The following is a 21,923-nucleotide window of genomic DNA, read 5'->3' on the forward strand; positions in this document are numbered from 1 at the left end:
TTAATAGGTCTTAGTTCAAGGTGTACAAAAAAAAAGTTTAAATCAGGCAAAGCAGACAATAGAGGCAGAAAGATGAAACAGGTGTGTGTCCCGTTCCCCATCGAGTCTTCCAGCAGGCCATATACACTAGAGACATAGCAAGTGTGTTCGGGGTCTACTGGGACACGCACACAGTGAAATGCTTCTGTTGTTCAGCAGGCAGTCTGGGTGGTTGTGTGAAATGATGATTTAGCTTCCTGATAAAGGATAATACTTGAAACGCTTGAAAAGTTGTTCCCCTCTGAATACCGTCACATGCTGAGTGGCAGGCAGCACGGTGTTACCTCCACTCCCGTCTGCAGATGCATTTGAATTTAGACTCTAAATTTGATTTGAATGTCTTACCTTGACGACTCTGCACAGTAAAGTTTAGCTGGTAGCATGGTGTTTTCTTATGGGTGGATGGATTTGACCTGGTTTCATGTACTTTTATGAGCAACACATGTATGCAAGGGTTAATGTGCAGATGTTTAATATCACAAACCCTAAATATAAACCCTCATTCAACACATTCAAGTGTTTTTTAAATTATTATTTAATTTTTTTCAGAAAATGAATATTTAGATTCAGCAAAGACAGTTTATATTGATCAAAAGTGACAGTAAATATTTTTATTTGTAATATTTGCAGTGTACTGTGCCTCACCCCATGTCAGACCCGTCACCTTCGGTTCTGCTATTACTGTACGTCTCCATGTTGTGTTGGTCGCCCTTGTTTTCTTCTGCCAGGTGGTGTCTATATCAGGTGTCCTGGTCCATTCTGAGGACCTTTCCATGCCATTTGGTCTCAGCTTGGTCTCAATGATCAGCCTATGGCTCTTTGCTCTCTTGTGCAGTTCTTCATTGGTGATCTTCATAGGCTAGAATACATGAAATATCCTCCTAGTGCATCCATTGTGGAAAGCACTGATCTTGTTCATGTTGCCATTAGTAACCCGCCAGCATTCTGAGCCGTACAGCAGGACTGGTTTGACAGGGATGAAGCTTTGTGAAGGTGTTCTATTGCATAGATTTCCAGACCATGTTACACCTGGCGAAAGCCCCTCTAGGTTTTCCGAGCCTTGCTCCGAGTCTTTTTTTATGCTGTGTTATCCTTGCTAATGAGGCTTCCTAGGTATGTGAGATTGCTGATATATTCCAGTGGTTCGTTATTGACAGTGATTAGTGCATTAACGATGGAATTAAAGAATTAAAGGACTTAACTTTGTTAAATAGACTGTAGAACTTTATTAGTAGGCAAATTAAGTATCACATTTCACACTCTAAATAGTAAAACAGAGTTTTTTTTCAAAGTCAACAAGGCCATATGTGGCCATAGTTGAAGAAACACCCACAGATGGATAGTTGCTTTGTTCAGAAAGAAAGTGCTACTTTGAACTAGGAGGTGAAAAGGCTCCCAGCGCTGATCAAAGAGAATATTCACTAATGAAGACGCCACTCTAATTGAAGAGTGAAATGTCTTGACAACATAATGTCAAAATTGACCCTATTTACTGTCTTTATTTCCCTGCTCTTGTTCTGTGCAGTTCATCAGTAGGTAGTTTTTTGTCACGAGTATAATATTTTTTCTGCTTATGAAAAAACTTTCTACTGAGGCAGCCAATGCCACGTGGTTAGGGGAACATAATCAATTTTATCATAATTAGCGTGATCCAATCAAATTCTGATGAATAAGATTAAGTCCTGCCCTACATGATGTTCTTTCAGAGTATTTGGAAATTGATACTGGAAAAATTTTGTTAATGCCATTTCATGATTTTTTTTTTTTTTTTTTTTTTTTTTTTGTAGCTCTCAGTCCAGGTTCTACAAGATAACATGTTTGGTAAACCTTTAGCTTTTCATCATTAATTCATTCACGAAAGCGTCATTTTATACCTTTGTTAAAATATACGGTGTGTCTTTTTTTTCCATTGCTCCACGTGTCTGGTGTCATGAAGTCCCTTAAGTGTTTTATATACAGGAGCTATTATGTGATTTCCAGCATCACTGAACCTCCCTGATAATTCTTACTATGCTGTCTTTCAGAAGCTCTAATGAATAATTCCTTGTATGTGCTGAGCTGGGGGGTGGGGGTGGGGGGACAAATCTCCCTCAAACATTTATGGCTAGGAGAGCTTTGAATTTGAGTCTGTTTCATTGCAGATTAGCTCTGCCTGACACACACAGAAGATGCCTGCTACAAGTATGCCGAATGTTTACACACATGAATTAGGCATTTGGCTTTATTTTAGCTTATTTTATTTACTTTCTCTTCTCATTTTCCCCGTTCTTTCCATCAGTCTTTGGATTTGTTGTGTTTTTGTCCACTGTCATTTGTCTTTATTTATACACAGATGTAGACTGAATGCAGTGTGCGTGCATGTACAAGAGATGATATCTGATTATGGAAAACAGGTCTAGACATATTGATCATGTCTCCGTATTGAATATCTTAATTACAAGTTTTTTATTGTGGAAAATTAGGTTCTGCTCAACCCTCTCCCTAACCCCTGAAATACACACTACGTGCTCAAACACACATACTGTATACGCATGTGTGTAGGATTTAAATGAGACTCATACATGTAGAAATACTCATTATGAAAGATCAGTTTCAGAGGAGTGAACACCGTTTACATCTCAATCATTAATCTGACTCCATCAGTTTCCACCATAGAAACGTGACCTAAGTAATGATTGATCTTAACTAATGTATGAGGGATTTAAGTTCAAAGTTCAAAAAACTTATTTAAATTTAGTGTTGCTTTCATCAGCGGAAATCATGACTAAGTATCATCGTCAACGAACTTTTATCACGTGATGAAGATGAGACGAGATGCAACATAAATGCTGGTGATGTGACGATGACTATAATTATATAATGCAGTATTGTTGACGAATAAAAATGAGACTAAATGTGGTTTACAAAATAAAAACTATGCTAACATGTCTCTTCATTTTTGTTGATCAAAACGAGCCGAAACAAAATGTTACAGCGTTATTTCGTCTTGTTTAGTCGCGTTATTATTATTTTGCAGTATTTGTTTCCTGTATCTCACATCAAGGGCTTCATCAGGTCGCACTGTGCAGACGCAGGCAACGTCACTTTCTCAAGCCCCATTATTTAGAAGACGACGACAAACAAAGTTACGAGGGATTTATAATTTCGCATTGCTCCGCTGACTACGAGCTCACCTTCCCAAACGGTCGAGGCTTTTATACTTGCCGCGTTCACTGTTGTGCTATTCTTTGAAACGACAGGGGAGCGACAAGGAATAATTGTCCTCTAAAACTGTTGGGAATCACCAGTGAGAAGTAATTTGCCAGTACAAGTCTTGTGATGAATAAGTTGGTGAATTACTTATTTCTTTATGTACAAACTTAAAACAATCTTAAACTATTGGCTGTATTTCGCATCAAACACAAGACAACTGTAACCAAATAGTGTATAATTCATATCTAAATAAATTCTTATTCTATTTTATACAATACAAATAAAGCGTTATTCAAATAAGAAGCCTTGAACAAACTATGCAAACTAAAAAAATATATATAAAAAAAATTGTCAAAGTACCTGATGGATTTGGAACTTCACATTAAACTGCTTCTGTTTAACACAAGCGCCGCCACAGATGTGCATGTTTTGGCTAGAATCGCCCTGACCTTGTGCATGTTTGGATGCGGAGCTATGCGGAAAGTTACAAAAAATGGCATGCACTCTATCCCGCGGAATGAGTTTGCGCACACTCAAAGCAAACTTCTGGCAACACCGCGATAACGTCATATTTTCCACCCACACCCAGGTGAACTTGCGGGCATGTCGAATATAAATCAGCCTTGACACAGAGAAAAGGACTGATGGCCGGCCAGCCGGGGGAAAATTTGGGAGAGAATTTAGCAGATTTTGTTTTACAATTTTTTTATTGTTCTTATTGAAATTTATGTCTGTGTATTTCTAACATATTTGGTTGGTAAAATAAATGTTGTCCATTCAAATCAGAGAGTCTTCTGTATCTGGAATGGATGTATTCTTGAGTCTGTAAGGTAACAATAATATAATAAGATAACCTTGTTTGAAATGGGTTTGGATAAAAGAAAATTTTAGTTTCGTCTGTACTACTAGGTAAGACTAGACAAAAACTAGAATTAAAACAGCCCATCAAAAAAAAAAAAAAACACTATTTAAATTCTTCCAATATATTAGCCAGGTTTGAAAGAAATGTTGACAATAAATTAGCTTATTTCATTCAGGAATAAAGCTTTTCTTTTCTGATTTGGAGGTTTTATTAAACTTATCCTCTTGACTTATTCAGTATGTTTGAATTGAATTTATCTTTTTTAGCAGGAATGAATTATAAGATAGAACTGTTTCCATAAGTGCCCTTAGGTTGTATTCCATAGACATTTACTGCAAGTCCACTGATTTCTGCTTATTTTCTGTTCTTCTAGATGAGTAGCGTGAAGCGTCTGAGGCCCAGGCTCAACTCCATCTTGTTTAAGCTGCAGTTTGAAGAGCAAGTGAGTAACTTGCGTCCGGACATCATGGCGGTGAACGCAGCCTGTGACGAGGTGAGGAAGAGCAAATCTTTCAGCAGGCTGCTGGAACTCATTCTGCTCATGGGGAACTTCATGAACGCTGGCTCGCGGAACGCCCAGACCTTCGGCTTTAACCTCAGCTCGCTCTGCAAGGTACGCACAGAGAGAAAGAGTTTACGTTTCATATCTAAGCCCACACAGATTCGGCACGATTTTTATCCTGCAAAATGTTTTGAAATATGGTCAAATGTGTTAAATGGAGCTTTGGTTGAAGGCGTTGTCAAGATGCAAGCCTACTAATTTCTAAAACAAATGCTTTCAAAATTCTGAATCAAATAAATGAAATCTTGAGGCTTTTTTGGGCTGGTTTCTTACAAACAGATTAAGTGTATTCCTTGAAAACCTCCATCAGCTGTACCAGTTCATCCAGTAAAAACAGCCCTAAAGTCATTTATGTGATCTGTTATTCATATTTACGTACTTTGTGAATTATTAGCCACTGTTTTTCTGTTTATTAGGCCTCTTCATATTAGACGCCTACATAAACCATGGGCATTTTCCACGAAACGCTCTCCTCCTGCTTTCTGTTTTTGGGAAGAAGCTGATAAGATGATAATTTGTGTTCCTCTGATGTTTGTGAAGGAGCCAAAGCTGAGTCACCAGCAGGCATGAGAGTCTGGCTGCAGCTTCTGTGTCCTTCACTCCCCTCCCACACATTTCCCGTTACCTTGACCCCTATCGTCCGGCCCATCTAAAGTGCCTCTCACTAGAAACGACTGGCATTCGAGAAGATCTCATTTGATTTAACACTATCAAGCACTCAAGACCACAATAGCCCTATCTTCTGGGATCTATCAAAGTGCAGAGACTAAAAACCACTTTATGGCTGCTTCTTCTGTTTTCAAAGATAAGTCTCTGCGTAATGACATAATGCAGACATATATGTGCTTGCCGGTAAGAGGACAGGTTTAGTCAGGTGTGTTAATGTAACTAATGGATTACGTCTTTGTCCGTTTGCCATGTTATGCACAGAACACCTTAGCAGTTGTCTTAGAATTGTGGTGGTTGGTTTTGCACTGGTGCACCATGTGTAAAGCCCTCTAATGATAATGTTTGGGTGATATTTTCACATTTAGGTGAATGGAAAAGGGCAGAAGGGGAATATAATTAATTACCACCACAGATTTACTTGGGTTTCCATGGTTACTTGGCATTAGTTTTCTTTTTCTATCAGGCCTGATCTGCCTCTTTCTTTATTTCTTTCTTATTAGCCATCCATTTTATTCATTACTACTTTCAATCCCTCCCTTCTGTGTGGTGCTAAAGCTCAGAGAACAGCCATCACTGCATTTGTGACTCTCTCCGGGATAATGAAATGCCTTCCTGCTCATCATGTCGCCTAGAAGGCCTAATAAAAGACCAAAGGCTGTATGTGGACATGCTCACAGTCAGACTTTTTTATAAAGGAATAAACCAAAAATGAAATGTCAGTCATTATTTCCTCAACCTCATCTTGTTTCAAACCCAAATTGCTTCCTGGTTTCTGTGAGAAACAAAAGGAGAACCTCTGAAAAATGTTCACTGACATTTTTTTCCATGTCATGTGAAGGTGGTCAGAAAATGTCCCTCAATTTTGGTCTGGTCCTTACACAAAGCTATTGTATAGCTTCAGTAGACTGGGAATAAATGAAACAAGTCACAGTATGTGAGTATTTTTACAATGCTTATTTTATTTTATGATTTTTTCAAACTTTAATGCTGTTTCGTCACATACGTCAAAGATTCCATGCAACAAAGCAAGTCATATGGGTTTAGAATGATATTAGGGTGACTAAATTATATGTCATGCTCAAGAAGCAATTATCAATATTGGAAACAGTTGTGCTGCTTTATATTTATTATATTTTTAAGGATTATTTAATGAATAGAATATTTTAAAAGCAAAGCATTTGTTTGAAATAAATATTATTTTTATACTTGTAAAAGTCTTTACTGCTACTTTTGATTAATTTAATTTAATCTTGTTAAATAAAAAAATATATACTGGCCCCAAAACTTTAATTAATTTCTTATATGTGAATGTGATTATATTTATATAGTAACTTGTAATCTATAATATACATTAAATCTTCAGCTTATTTGTTACATATCACCACTCAAACCTGTCCTTAAACCCACTTAAGTACCTTGTTCATCAGAGCTAATGGAGTTAGTTAACTGTCTTCATTACAGAGAGAGAGAGACTACATCTCTACATCTGCACATAGCAGTTCAGTCCCCGATGGGCAGGAGTAACAAAGAAAGTGTCGTTTACTGCATTTCAAGTTCCTCGCCTGAGGGCCTCTCCTGATGTTCTCTCGCTGCCTCTGTTGATCTGATAGTTTGTTTGTTTGTTTGTTTGTTTTATTCTGACTTTAACCTGTCAGTATCATCTTTTGCTCACAGTGGGTTTATCGAACATGTTAAGTTGTCAAAGGATTTGAACGCACTTCCCTTTGAGCAAGTGACACACGCCTCACTGTTTGATCTCATCAACAGAGGATGGTTCAGTGCGTCATGGACGTCAGAATCTCGATGAATGTTGATTTTTGGATTGACAACCATTATTTAAGATCGTTTCACAGACATCAATGACTTCAATGATATCATCACATGAGATATTTTAGGTTTCTTTGTTCCATTGTCATTTTCATACTTTTTAGATGAAATAAGCACAAGCAATTTGTAGAATCTGGCCGCTTTGTTTTGTCTTAACACGTGTGATTTTTTCTTTTTTTTTAAGAAGTTTTTTCAGGCAGAGCAGCAAAACCTAATTTCATCCTCCGTCATCTGTCTGTGTCTTACTCTTCACACGGTTTCAAAATGCTCTGACACTGCAATTATCCAGTTGAACCCTGTGTGTATATCCAGCACAAAGCCTCTGTCAGAACGCATACATTTAAAAGAAATGGCAGAGTGTAAGATAGTGTTGAGTACTAAAATGGACTAGATGGAAAGTCGATTTGTCCAATTTCATCTCTCATTTCATAAGGGCCTATTTGGAACTTCATTTTTACTTCATCTCTATCACTGCACCCCCCCCCCCCCCCCCCCCCAGGTAATCAAGCGTCTTAAATTGTCAGTCTATACCACCCAGAAGAGCTTAATAATGTTTGCGCTATCCACCCTAATCAAATGCTTTTTGCACTGCCTTTTACAAAGGCCTGTATCCTTGTGCCACAATGATAATCATAACTGACAAAGAAAATGTCTTGCTTTTTTAGTCCGGCGCCAATTGCAGTGTACTATCAAATTAACTTGTCAGACGTGAAGGCGGCGGACGCTGATGGCTTGCTTTAGGATTCTCTCTGTTTCTAAAATGTTCTGAACATCCAAATATCTACATTCATTTTTTTGATGCATTTTTGCTTTTCTATTCTTATTTCATGTTGATATCACACAAAATAATTGTATTCCCCCTTTTCATCTGTCTCTATCTCTCTGTCTGTATTTGGCTCCCAGTTGAAGGACACCAAATCGGCTGATCAGAAGTCCACTCTCCTGCACTTCCTTGTAGAGGTCTGTGAGGAGAAATTCCCTGAAGTACTGAAGTTTGTGGAGGATCTACAGCATGTGGACCAGGCCAGTCGAGGTATTGGAACATTTACACACAGAACCAGCATCTATTTAAAAGTGGACAGGTTTCGTTTCATTTTATTTAGTTTTGTTTCGATGGTTTGCTGGTCATCTAGCACTCTCAGCTCCCTGGCTGACCATCAGAAAAGTAAGTGGGGAAAAAAAAAAAAAACTTTTTATAGCTACCAGCATTACAGAGTACTTTAACAGTTCTTTAATATCAGACTCAAAATGTACTAGTGTTGTTTTTTGGCGGCTTGTTTTAATTTTAGTTTTAGTCTAGTCTTTGTGTGAAGCTGTCATTTTAGTTTTTATTAGTTTTAGTCACATTCATACTCTCTTTAGTCTAGTCAAGTTTCAATCAACTGAAAGTCTGAGCATTTTAGTCTTATTTTAGTCAGAATTATCCATGACTGTTTTAGTCTAGTTTTAGTCGATGAAAACTGATGACATTTAGACTACTCAATGAAAATTGTATTTTAGTCTATTTTTAGTAATGCAATTCTATTTAACCCAGTCAGTATAGTACAAGTACCAAGGAGTACAGACGAAACCAAAATTGTATTTTAGCCAAAACCATTTCGAACAAGGTTATCTTATATTATTGTTACATTACAGACTCAAGAATACATCCATTCCAGACACAGAAGACTTTCTGATTTGAATTTACAACATTTATTTGACCAACCAAACATGTTAGAAGTACACACATCTGTCCCTTTCTCTCTTTCAGACTTAACTTTGTTGTCATCTTCTAAATAATGCCGCGATTGTGGCTTGACGGAGTTATGTCGCCTGCTTCTGTGCAGTGTGACCTGATGCTGCCCCTAAAAGTGAGACGCAGGAAACAAATACTGCAAAATAATAATAATAACACGACTAAATGAGACAAAATTACGTTATAACATTTAGTTTAGTCTCGTTTTGGTCAATGAAAATGAAGATACATTTTAGCATAGTTTTTATTTTGTAAACCACATTGTCTCGTTTTTATTAGTGAACAATATTGCATTATCCATTTAATTATAGTCATCATCACATGTCCAGCATTTACATTGCATCGCGGCTCATTTTCATCACGTGATAAAGGTTCGTTGCAGACAATATTTAGTCATAATTTTGTTTTCTGGCTTTGTAGTGCTGATTGCATCAGCAGGACATGGACATTTCAGAGACAGGGAACATTATAACATTTTTGTATGTACTATTATTAACAAAAATAAAAATGTAAGAATAATGTGTTTGATATTGTTATACACCGTAAGACCAGGGACTTTTATTAAGACCTACATTGTGTTAATGTTTAATTCCTGTTTGCTTTATTATGAACTGTTAGCTTTTTTGTCATTTGTCATTTACTCACCCTCATGTTGCTGCAAACCCATATGGTGTTCTTTCTTCCATTGGAGATGAAAGAAGTTAGCAGAATATTTGCTCCTCTCCTTTCTATGCGATGAAAACTCAGTTCTGAAAATGGCAAAAATAACCATAAAAGTGGTCCATGCAACTTATGTTAGAGGTCTTATGAAGTTTTATTGAAGCTTTGTGACAAAAGGACCAAAAATACATTTCTTTGCTAAAAAAATCTCATCTACGTTTGCATATATTGATAGGCACACAAGCTGTATGGCTTACTTTCATGGTGTGCAATAGTTCATGATCACAATTTGGTTTCACTGTGTGTAAATGAACAGCTCAGATGTTCTTCAAAACTTCTCCTTTCGTGTTCCAAGATTGTTTGAAGGTTTTTCTCTCCTCCTGGCTCTGTCTCTGCAGCTTTTTATTAGTTTCACTTTTTTCCCCTCCCGTTTCCCATTTCATTAGTGCTGCCTGCTCTTGTGTCCTTCATCAAAGCTGAAATGGCATTATGGGTAACATATCCCCACCACGCTGAATGTCTGTCCCTGCACTTCCCTCAGGAAACAGCCTCTGACTGTTTTACAGATATTACTTCCATTATTCTCTCCTTTAGAGCTTGCATTAGAAGGTGCATGTTTTTCTTCTTCTTCTTCTTCTCGTGGAGATGAAAATGCTTTCATTAAGAATTAGCTCATGTCATTCACTTACAGTTATGGTTTTGTCTCCCATTGTGGTACAGTTAGGTCTAGGATGATTTCCTTCAGTGGCTGCTAATGGAGAGTCCATGCATGTGGGTTTCTTTAGTGTTTTCAAGAACACCCGCTGACTGTTATTGAAGCTTTCTTTTATATTTATTTCCTTTGGCACACACTTGGCTTCCAGAGTGACTTTTAAGAAAGGGCACCAGAACATAGGGATATGTTTCAATCTAGTGAGCTACCTAGTTGGACAGCATTTTTAAATCTGGAAATTAATACTTTTATTCATCAAGGACATATTGAATTGATTAAAAGAGAGTAAAGACATGTGTAATGTCATAAAAAAATCCTGGAAATAATAAATAAAATATTAAGCAGCACAACTGTTTTCAACACTGATAATAAGAAGTGTTTCTTCAGTACCAAATCTTACTAGAATGATTTCTGAAGAATGATGTAACACTGAAGACTTGAGTAATGGATGCTGAAAAATCAGTTTTGTCATCACAGGAATAGTTACATTTAAATAAAATGTATTACAAAACAGTTATTTTAAATTATAATAATACTTCACAATATTGCTGTTTAACTGTATTTTTTATCAAATACATCCTTGATGAGCATAAGAGGGGAAAAAAATCTTCTTGACCTTGCACTTTTGAACAGTATTGTACAGAATGACACTTATCTCACAGTAACTGGATGAAATCATCCACACATACAAGCAAGCACATTCATTCCTGTCAAGAGTTTGCAAATCACCAAAACCAGTCTAATAAAATACACACACATTGATCTCAAGTATCCCTCTGAATGGGCATCTCGAGTGTAGGTTTACACTCACCAACCCCCTTACACCAAACACACACACTTAGCTCACTCTGCAGTTGCATCTCAAGGGCATGAGTGATTTAAATAGTTTTGTCGTTTGGCTTTAGTGTGCACATAATAGTGTATCATAGTGCATCTGTATACAACTGTAGACTAGATTTAGTGGCCACACACAGTTCAGATTTTGCATAGCTATACTAAGACAATAGCTATACTAAGACAAATAACAAATTTTTTTCTGTATTGCCATGTGGTTGCACCACAAAAGAGCATATAAACAAGGTGCCAAATGAGTTATGCACTGAAGTTACTTAGTGCCTGAATAAATGTCCCATGCAAATATTCAGATTGACAAATAGGTCTGTGTGTGTAGGCACTGGACTCTTGAGCCACACTCAGAGCAACTGTGCCAGCTGCTCCTGGCACAGTCCAGTGAAACCAAATAGAGACATTTATCTCTATCTCTCTGTCCGTTTTTACATTAACTTCATGAGAGGGAGCTAGAGATGAGTTTGGTGGCTAAAGTGAGGTTTTTGCATTCAACTAGTCCTTTCTGATCATGCATACATGCATTCCGATGAAGCTTTATGTTGTTCTTCTGAATGCAAAATGTGTGCTTGTCAGCTCTTTAGGCCAAGATATGGGAAGGGTAGGAGGCACATTCAGTTCTTACAAACATCATATTGCATTTGTTAGAAATCATTAAGGACCAAAAGAAAAAAGAAAAAAAAAGGGACTTAACTAAGCAGATTACAAATTAAGTAGTTTAACATTTACACAATTCCTCAGTAAAATGCAATAAATAATATCCTGCTAAGCTGAGGATATATAAGCCAAATCTCAACACATGAGGCTCAGTTAATGTGTCCCATCACATGTAGCTAACACTGTGCATGGAATAGGATTGTCCCCTCTAAACAGCATCGGCTTAATCAAACCTGAGCCTCTTATTAAAGTCACATAATTACTTCATCAAACTAGCAGCTTGTGTGAAGAACTGATGAAAGACACAGACCTCTTTTAGTCTTACAGGAACTTTTTATTTTTACATTTTTGTGTGTGTGTAGTTTTGTTATGGATGCAATTAACAAAAATCTTAACAGTTGTATAACAAAAATCCCAAACATGACAGTGAAGTGATTTGAAATCAAAATGCTACAGAGACCTTAGGATTATAAATGATTAAACATCTTGACTGTTTAAGCCTTAAGGCCTTCACACTGCTTGTGAGAGAGTAGACATCAATTGTTTGCTGTAAAGCTATAAAAATGATAAACAATGCTTCATAGCAGGTCTGTAGAACTGCAGTGTCTTCTGAAGCCATACGACAGCTTTGTGTGAGGAACAGACTGAAATTTATGTTGAAGATATTCCCTTCCGTTGTGGCTCTGAAATCGCTCTTATTTTTCTCTCCAGTGAATGTCTCTGTCCAACAGAACTTAGTCTTTGAGGAATGTTTGTCGTCTGGAAACATGGATTTTGGATCTGGTGTAAGCAAAGCGTGTCAGTGCATTGTTTTAAAGCTGTATCTATGTGTGTCTAGTATCGGCGGAAAACCTTGAGACGAGTCTGAGACAGATGGAGAAGCAGCTGCTACAGTTGGAGAAGGATCTGGACTCTTTCAGCTCCACAGACGACCAGCAGGACCTGTTCCACAGCAAGATGGCAATATCCTTTCACACGTTTGCATGCACATGCACTCTACAGTATTATTGTCATTTCTTGTTGTTTATTCATTTTTGGTCTAAACACTTTTATTCATTGTTCTGCTGTTGTTCTGCACATGGTGGTGACACGTTTTCTAGCATCCTTGTCAGCCTCACAGACAAACATTCACAAACGCTAATCAGAATTTATGTCGTTGTGTGCAAATTAATAATTTATACTGAACTACACCGGGCTGAATCTGAAACTGAAGACCGTTTGATAATGGAGTTGTACATTCCTGTACTTGCTTGTTAGTTCTTTTCCCTGCTGTCTGTCATTGTACTGGAAACCGTTCCCTGAGGCCTGGATGCTGTCTCCTCTGCAAATGGCAAATGTTTGAAAGCCAGACATGTAGCCAGAGGAGATACCAGGGGCACGAATTAAATGTTGAAGAAAACATACACCGAAATGATCCTCAGTGAACCTTTCCTCTCATGCATTTTGTAGAGTTTAGTGGAGCAGGGTAGTCTTGGGTAGCTTCATTATTCCTGCTTTTGACTCTGGCTAACTGAGTTTATGCTTGCTGTTTGGTGGGCAAAAACAGATGCTTTTTTTTACTATATTACTTTAGTATGGTGCTCATGATCCGTCGAGTGCCTGCAGTAGATGCCTGTGTTCTGGGTCTGACCCAACTGCTATACCCTTCATGGTGTTTTGGCTAGACTCTACCAGGGGAGGTTATTATCTTACTCACCAGCCACATAGTGGAGTGTCCTCCACCCTGCATCACCTTTTTTCTTCAACTTGTCTTTTTTCTATTGCCTTTTTGCTTCTTTGTTTTGCTGTAGTATTTTCTTATTATTTTTATTTTTTTCATCAAATTTAATAGCAATAATTACTACCTTGTCCCTTCTAAGATGTTCTATGAATGCATTGACTCAAATCTTAATTGGCTACCCTGCTGGACAGCATTTTGGGGTATTGATTTAAAAAATTGCACAAACTGATGATGGCAAAAAATGCTGTCTTGGTGTTTAGCTCTCTAGGTTTGCAGTTGGCAATTACAAACAGAGGGTTTTTGCATTGGTCTCTCACACTGGAAGTCTGTGTTGCATGTGTGTACGCTTTGTGTAGCAATTTACGAAAATATTAGGGATGCATGATAATTTCTTATGGATATTTTTTTCTTCGCTCTGCTAGTTTTTCTTTCTTTTTGTTTTGTTTCATAAATAATGCAAATTTCTTACTTTTGTTCATGTGGTGTGTATGTGTGTGTCTCAGGTAATGGGGTGTTTGTGAATAATTTGTCTTAGAGGTGTTGTGTGTGAGCGTATGGTATGAGAGTGTCTTAACAGGCTCAGGTGTACAGGAGAAAATCAATGCTTTTCTATCTCTCTGCACAGATCTTGTTTTCAAGGGTCAGCCATCAGCCTCTCTCTTTTTATTTAGTTTAGCTCTCTGTCATTTAGAGCAAAAACCACGAGTCTTCTTTCCTCTGTCAGCGTTAACACGGTTCAGCTCCAAGTGACACGGGCCCTTTCTGTCCTCTGAGCTCTTAGCATCAGCAACCAGATCAGTATTGAAGTTAATGAAGTCTTATCTCTCGCTCTCATACACCGTCTGTTCCTTTCATTAGCTGAGCACGTCCCCTGTGCTCCATTCTTTCTCTAATCAAAGAGCTAAAGCAGGTGTGTTTGGAGGGCGTGAATAAACTTGCAGTGTAAAAGGCAGAAGAGGAGACCCACAAAACAGATCTGTGTGCATATGTAGCCGGAAGAACACCCCAGAGATTTCATGTGTATGCTGAATAAACATCGCTTGACAGCCTTTCTGCCCTTTTTTATAATGTCTTTATCGTGAATAAGTCATGGAGGACTTGTTGTGCTGAATCCTGGAGTGAGAAGTATGGGTTAAAGAAGCTCTGTCCAGTTTCTCGAAGTCCACTTGTATATATACTATACAGTGTGTATATATATATATATATATTATAGTTATGCGCCGGTACTAGTATCCCCTTGAAGTGGGGACTTTGGAGTGAGTAGGGAATGTGCGTGCCATTAAGTAGTCGTTAGGAATGCACTTTGCAAAAGGAGTAATATAATTATCTTGAAAAAAGTGTCATGTTTATACAATGATATTGATAAAAAAAATACACTGGCAATAAAAAGACAATCAGGATACTGGAATGGTTTATGAAGTATCATGAGATGACAAAAAATGCAGCTTTACCATCACAGGAGTAAATTACATTTTAAAATATATTAAAATAGAAGACCGTTGGAGCCTTGGTTATAATAAAAGATTGCTAAAACCAAAATGATGTTAAAATCATAATGTCCTTAAAATAAAATACTTTAAGTCCTTATAAAAATTCACCTTTTATATTGTGTGGGTGGCCACTCAATGATTCATATAAATGAGTCTTCAAGCGAATTCAAATGAGATCTGCTGACGTCCTTATGTATGAGTTGAAGATGAATGCATCTTTGATAAATCAGATGCAGTGTTGTTTATAGTGAGTGAGCAGAATACCCTAAAGCATTTTGCAGGCTTTAACTTAAGAAAGGCAGAAGGTTGATAGCAGGAGAGATTGTCATCTGTTGTGTCACTTAACTTCAGATCTGTGTGTAGTGTGACTGCGCATCAAAGGGGCTGCCTTGGTGCCGTGCACAAGTCAGTCTGAGAGCACAACCTACTGAACAGTTCACCCCACACACACCTCATAAACAAAGACACACACATACAGTCTAAAGCTAATACCAGTAGAAAAGAAGACCTTTCTTGAACATTGATCCACAGTTGTTTTTAGTGCGATGCGAGGCACCAGCTTCAAACTGAATGAATTACTAATTAAAAACATATAGTCAAAATAATGCTATGTTGTTTGGAGTAAAGCTTGCCCTCTTTGCATAGGCATTTTTTGACCTCACAGCATAGATTAGACCCAGATTCTCTCATGTTCATGTGTGCATGTGTGAAAGAGTCACAGTGTCATTGCATGTATGTGCGTGTTTGTGTGAGAAATCTTATAGAAAATAATTAGAGTTTGGTTTCAAAATGCTATAGATCTTTTCTGATTAATTTCAGTAAAAATGTTTTGTTGCCCAAGACATTGGCAAGATCAAAATTTTCTGTTGCAAACTTTCACATAGTATCTTTAGGTTACAATAACATTTAAACATTCAAATCCAGATTTTGATTTTCAGAGATTTATTATATATATTTTTTCTCCCCAAAATGCAAAAAAAAAAAAAAAAAAAAATCCACTGTATCAATATAAAAGTTATTAAAAAAAAAAATACATAACATGGTTAATCCACATATGCCTCTGAATTTGATCAGTAATAATCTTATATACAGGTACTGGACTAAAAAAACATTCAATCAGTCATACCTCCCAAAATGAATTCAGCAGGTCAACTTGTTAATGCTATTACTGAATTAAAGCAATAAAATAATTTCATTTTCCAGCCCTTAGTTTGTTGATCACAAAGTACAAAGGTGATGTACAACACTGCCTACAGTGTATGGAATGGTGAGCTGTAATTCGTTGAGCAGATGTATTGCATTCTGCAGAAAAGGAAGACTGGCATTTTTCGAGGTTTGGAAAGAAAGGGAGGAAACATGAAAGTAACTTGGCGGATATAACATTTTGTGTAAAATAAAATAAAAAAGACGTTTCAATACTGACTAGATACAATACTGATTTTGGCAGAAACCACCGGTGTTCAAAGTATGAGATATTTCTATGCACTCTTGCATGTTGACATATGACAGTGTGCGCATGTGATATGCAAGTGATCACATGTAGGGTGTTAATTAGTGACATTTGCAGTTATTATTATTAGTTATACTTTCTGTTAGGGGTTAATTTATATGTACGTAATGTATGTAGCTAATTGTTCCTCATTTGTGCTACAAGCGAGAATTATACCTTAAATTATGCAATGTGTTGAACAGTTTTTGCATAGCAGAAGATAATACAGGTGGAGCAAAATAATTCCATAGATTTGCATTGAAGGATCTGAGAAACATTTAGAGACAAGAATATTATTCTTGCAGCTCAAACAGTATAGCGGTGACATGACACTAACAATGCCAAGGCCATGGCTTTGAATTTTAAAGAAAGCACTAACTGATGTGAATGCAATGTAAGTCACTTTGGATAAAGTCAAATGCATACATGTAAATGTAAAATATAGAAATGGATTAACCTTAAACCAGTAGGCAAACATGTTGTCATTGTGGTGATGAGTTTTCCAGAAAGCACTAATCACATTATCTTCAGAAAGTGATGTGTAGTTTCTTTCTAGTCTTGCTATATCTGAATGAATTTATACGTGTTCAGTGTGGTCATAAAGGTCATCATAAAAACATGGGCTTTTGTAGAGATTTGCAGCCTACACACTGCCATTAGATCTAAATGCAGTGAGTCTGGAACATAAATACTGGTTTAAATTGCTATCTATATTCACTGGAAGAAGTTTTTAACCATCTATAATTATGTTTGTTGATGAACAAAATGCCTGTGTGTATACATACTTTCACAATAAATGACATGTTTTGCATTGGCTCCTACTATACACACAGACACAGTTTTAATTGGCTAAAGAGCAGTCACAGATACAGTGCTCGGATCTTTGCAAGTGCAGCAGTTTTAATCATAATTAAAATGAACTTTCTATGTGGGGCTGTTTATATGTGACCAATCACGGAAAGTAGGGACACAAGTCGGTTCTGGGGCATTTTGAGTCACAGATTCTGAAAGTGTAGTCTCCAAGCTTTCCAATGATGTGTATCACATGGAAATCTGATAATATTTGGAGAAGTTGTGGCCATTTGAAGGTAGGCACTCAAAAAAGCTCAAAAAGCAGAAACTAGCCTCTGAAGATTGTGCAGTTCTCACTGCTGCGAGTGACAATGGGGCTCATTTACATCTCATTTAGATAAGCCATACCCCCCTGCATAGCAACGACAGACACAACGGGAAAAATCGGACCGCATACTATTAATAATAAAGGAGACTGTGCATTGTAAATTGACTTTTATAAAAATGAGGCTGAAATATGTGAGTTTTATCTTTTTATAAAAAAATCTTTCATCTTTCAAATGTGGCCATCATTTTTAATGTTATTATTTTAATGTTTATGTAAACAAAAAGTACATATTGATGCTAATTTTATTTGTTATTTGCTGGTTTTCTACATAAAACTTGGTTTTTTCATTGTGTAGCATTAGGACTTTTTTAACAGTATTCTGTGATAACCGATGAGCTAGCTAATAACAATAGGTAGATATGGGAAGGTCTAAACATGGACTAAACATGAGATAACGTGTACGTGTTCTTAGAATGAACACAAAACGACAAACTTTGATGTTTATGGAAACTCACCCCATAAGAAACAAAAGTATTCTTGCAGATCTCGATGACTCCAATGAAAAGTCGTTCGGGCACACTTTCTCTTTGTCGGGGTCTTCTTTGTGGATGTAAGCAGCTCAGAAGTTTGCACTGTTCGTCTGTTTGCCTCTAAATGTTACGGATTTTCCCGATTTATCTGTCTTTATCCCCATCAGATGTTACTATTGATAAAGCCTCTGATATCTTACGGTCCAACTCGTCTGACGCCAGTCCAATACTTTCTCCCTCGTCGTCATCTTTGCTCAGTTGTAGATTAGGGATATTATACAGTCTTATTATGCCACTTTCATCGTCGCTCAGATCGTCTTCAGAATCAGTGAGCACTTGTTTATAAGCATCCGGCTTGTCGAAGAAGTACTTCAAAACATTTTCGGTGTAATGGCCACGGTTCAGCTCATCTGCGTTCATCTTTGCGGCGTCCATTTTCATTGAATTTTGATATCAGCTAGGGCCGGCCAGAGCACTGCATACTAAGTAGCCACGCTTCCCTTGGAGGGCGGGGGCAATAACAAAAAAAACAAAAGCCGGCTTATCCAGTATGGAAATACACACAGAAAATGACACGCCCCTACTGCGTGCTAGAATCTCTGACAAACAAGCTGATTTCAACCTCAAAATGTATGCTTTTAAATATACCAATACTGCTATCTCAAACACGGAGAGGCTTCTTTGTGATATCAACTAACAGATTCTGCAAAAAAACGAAAATCACCAATTTTGAAAAAAAAAAAAAACGCTTCTTTCTCATTTTGCTGGAAAGTTGTGCTGCCGACTTGTGTCACTGGTTTCCGTGACGGGTCACATATGTGTGTGTTCTCGCATGTGCTGGTTGCACAGCTCTGTTGCAAGTGTTGCATTATGGGAATGTAGTCATGTGATCAGGGATTTCAAATCAATTTTTGTTTTGGTTCATTCTGAGCAGAAACCATTTTTACACCTCCAGCTCTGGCATTTCACAGCATCCTTACCAAATGGTAACCTGTTAAAAGAGTTTTTTTTTTTTTTAACAGTTTTCCTTTTTGAAATGAGAGTGCACTATACTAATAAACTTGCGTAAACCACAGATGGTGTTTTTAATCTAATTAAATAAGGATGATTTTTCCTCAGACTAAAGTTTGAAAAAACAAGAGAAAATGTATTCTTTAATTTTTTAATAGAAAATGTAATGAAAATTTGACCCAACATATTTGCATATTCAATTTCCAATACTAGTTTCCTGTGAAGTCCTTGACAATGATTCCTCACAGGTTTTCTACACAGGCGAGAGATCAGTACCAGAAGCTGGTGATCATGCACAGTAATATGATGACCCTTTACCTCAACATGCTGAAGTATTTCGCCATCGACCCCAAGAAGACCTCCGTGGAGGAACTCTTCACTGACCTCAGCAACTTCAGAGCCATGTTCATGGTAAGCCGCCCGCTCTGATTTAGATCATAATCACGGCTGCTGTACCTTATGAAAGTGAGTGGGGTGTCAATGCCAGGTTGAGACCGGCTCGTTTTTGCAGGATCTGCAGCTTTGCTGAAGCCCAAACCAGGGAATAATCTGGTTCTTTCTCCTCCAAACATGATCCCTTTTGACCTACTCGAACAGGAGGAACTGTTGTGTGTTATCATAAGTGGGGGTAATACTGGGTAATTAGTAGTCAAATATTGCTTGCCCCTCAAATGATATGTGCATGTTGCACACACATTGATTTTGAGCTCTTTCAGTCTCATTGTGTGTGAATGTGTTTTCACACACTCCCTTCATTCCCATTCTGAAAGTTCTAGTGCACTAATCTGATAAAAGAGAAGCCGCCTGTCTCCTTTATGAAAATCCATTTGAAATGCAAAGTTATTTTCCACTTGGCTGCTACAGTGATGAGACGAATCTCGTCGCCTTTATTATTTTAAATGATTTCATGATGAAAATGCTGAAATTTGGGGAATGAGCTGACGGTGGGTCCACCACCAGATGCATGATAATGCACTCCTGTGGTGCGTCTTTGAAACCTGTCCCCAGTGCAGCGAGGGACGTTGAACTGATGCTCCTGATGAGCAGCCTGCACTCTACTCCAACAGACAAGGCTACAGAGAAAACAATAGGCATTGTGATTGACCAAAATCAGTTTTATATATATATATATATATATATATATATATATATATATATATATATATATTTAAACACACACAATCAGGAATTTAGGTAAAAAATCTAGCTAGTTTACCAATTCAAACTAATACTTAGAAACATCATTTGCAGGATTTTATATGTTGCTAAATAACCTATAAGTATCATGAATATTTTTTAGGGCTGGATACATTTGCTTTGATGTAACAGCCATTACATCTGTTATGCTAAAATTGTACTTTGACAAGCCAAAAATGTTGTGATTTTTGTGAAGTAAATGAGTGCTTTCCAGTCCTCCCATGTGTTTCTCCTTTTCACGATCTGACAGAGGTGATTGGTGGTTCTAAAATATATGGTCACATGACGGTTGAAGTTTACAGTTGCCAAGATATCGGGGGTGGGTCAGCTTACCCACTGGGTCATCTTACCCCAGTCTCCCCATTATGTACTATACAATATTTCAATAAACTACAGTATTTCTAGATAAAAAAAAAAAAAAATACTTTTGACTTAAGCATCTCTAAATTTAAGATTTTAAAGGTATGTAAATGTTTCTGTCCTCCTCTCTATCCCACTTTTTATGTCCTCTGCTTCTTTCTCTCCTGTCCGTTCTTCACCCTCAAACAGAATGTCCCTCACTCTCTCTCTCTCTCTCTCTCTCTCTCTCTCTCAGCCCTTTTCCAGGTCAGTGAGTTTTCAGCCCTCAGAAGCAGCTTGTTTAAATCAATGCTGAGGAGTGGCAGGGGACCAGCAGTAGAGCAGGAGGCTACAGGCCTTCATACACACTTACCTTACTGCAGCACTGTATGCACTCACACATCCCTGCACGCCAAACACTCACACACACATGCAGACCTGCAGCCACACATGCTTAGTCATCCTTTCAGTAACATCTCTGCTGTGCTTTCTCTTCAGTTCTGACCGCTTTGTTTTGATGGAGATTGTTTTTGGCTGCTTGCTCCACTGATTCCCAGAAGCGTGGACACATACTTGCGCACACACACACACACACATTCCATTCAGACTTTCTCACCCTGTTTTCCTGTTCTCTTTATTAGGGTGGAAAAGTGACAAATTAAGAAAGAAAAAGACAAAAAGAGAGACTAGGACTCGGAGACAGACTAATATGGGAGCCACACAGAGTGTTAAATTAAAAAACGTGGAGAAAAAGAAAGTAATAATGCTGCAGTTAGCAAATGACCATTCCTATCAATCAGACTGTTGTGATTGTATTTGTATAGGGAGAGATGAAGATCCCACCTCACCTTTTTTCCTCTTCTTCTCCATATAGGAACATTGTATGTGTTTATAAACCCAGTGAGTTAAGTCAGCAGCATTTTTGGGCATCATAACACATTTGAATACAAGATCATTTGAATACTGCAAATCTGTCCAGCCTCATTGTGGTCTGTGCTTTTTGAAAATAAAAGTATTTGAGACATGACTCTTAGGTGCAGTGTTAATAGTAATTTGATTTCACACCTCGCTCTGAGCTACAGGTTCGTTGTTCTAGGAACATATCCTTACTTGTAAAATACTCTAAATATTTCTTTTTTTTTTTTTTTTACAAAAAAGGAGGTGAATTGTTTTAAGCAGCAGTTAATTATGAGACTAAAGCTCAATAGAGCCTCACAAGCCTTGCCAAACCTCTGAATCATGCCCCATAATCTTGTACCATGGGAG

General features: G+C 37.5%; 1 protein-coding gene across 5 annotated transcripts in view; it reads left to right on the forward strand.

The window, feature by feature from the left end:
* Nucleotides 1-21,923, forward strand: part of LOC113055384 (protein diaphanous homolog 3) — a 259,998-nt gene that overhangs the window by 158,871 nt on the left and 79,204 nt on the right. For all 5 annotated transcript variants that reach the window (XM_026221660.1, XM_026221657.1, XM_026221663.1 and 2 more), the window contains 4 exons: nt 4,467-4,706; nt 8,055-8,184; nt 12,600-12,724; nt 19,368-19,532. In XM_026221660.1, coding sequence (XP_026077445.1) covers nt 4,467-4,706; nt 8,055-8,184; nt 12,600-12,724; nt 19,368-19,532 — 660 coding nt within the window. The remainder of the gene's footprint in view (nt 1-4,466; nt 4,707-8,054; nt 8,185-12,599; nt 12,725-19,367; nt 19,533-21,923) is intronic.

Source organism: Carassius auratus, chromosome 36 (assembly GCF_003368295.1).
Source record: "Carassius auratus strain Wakin chromosome 36, ASM336829v1, whole genome shotgun sequence".
In the NCBI taxonomy this organism is placed as follows: Eukaryota; Metazoa; Chordata; class Actinopteri; order Cypriniformes; family Cyprinidae; genus Carassius; species Carassius auratus.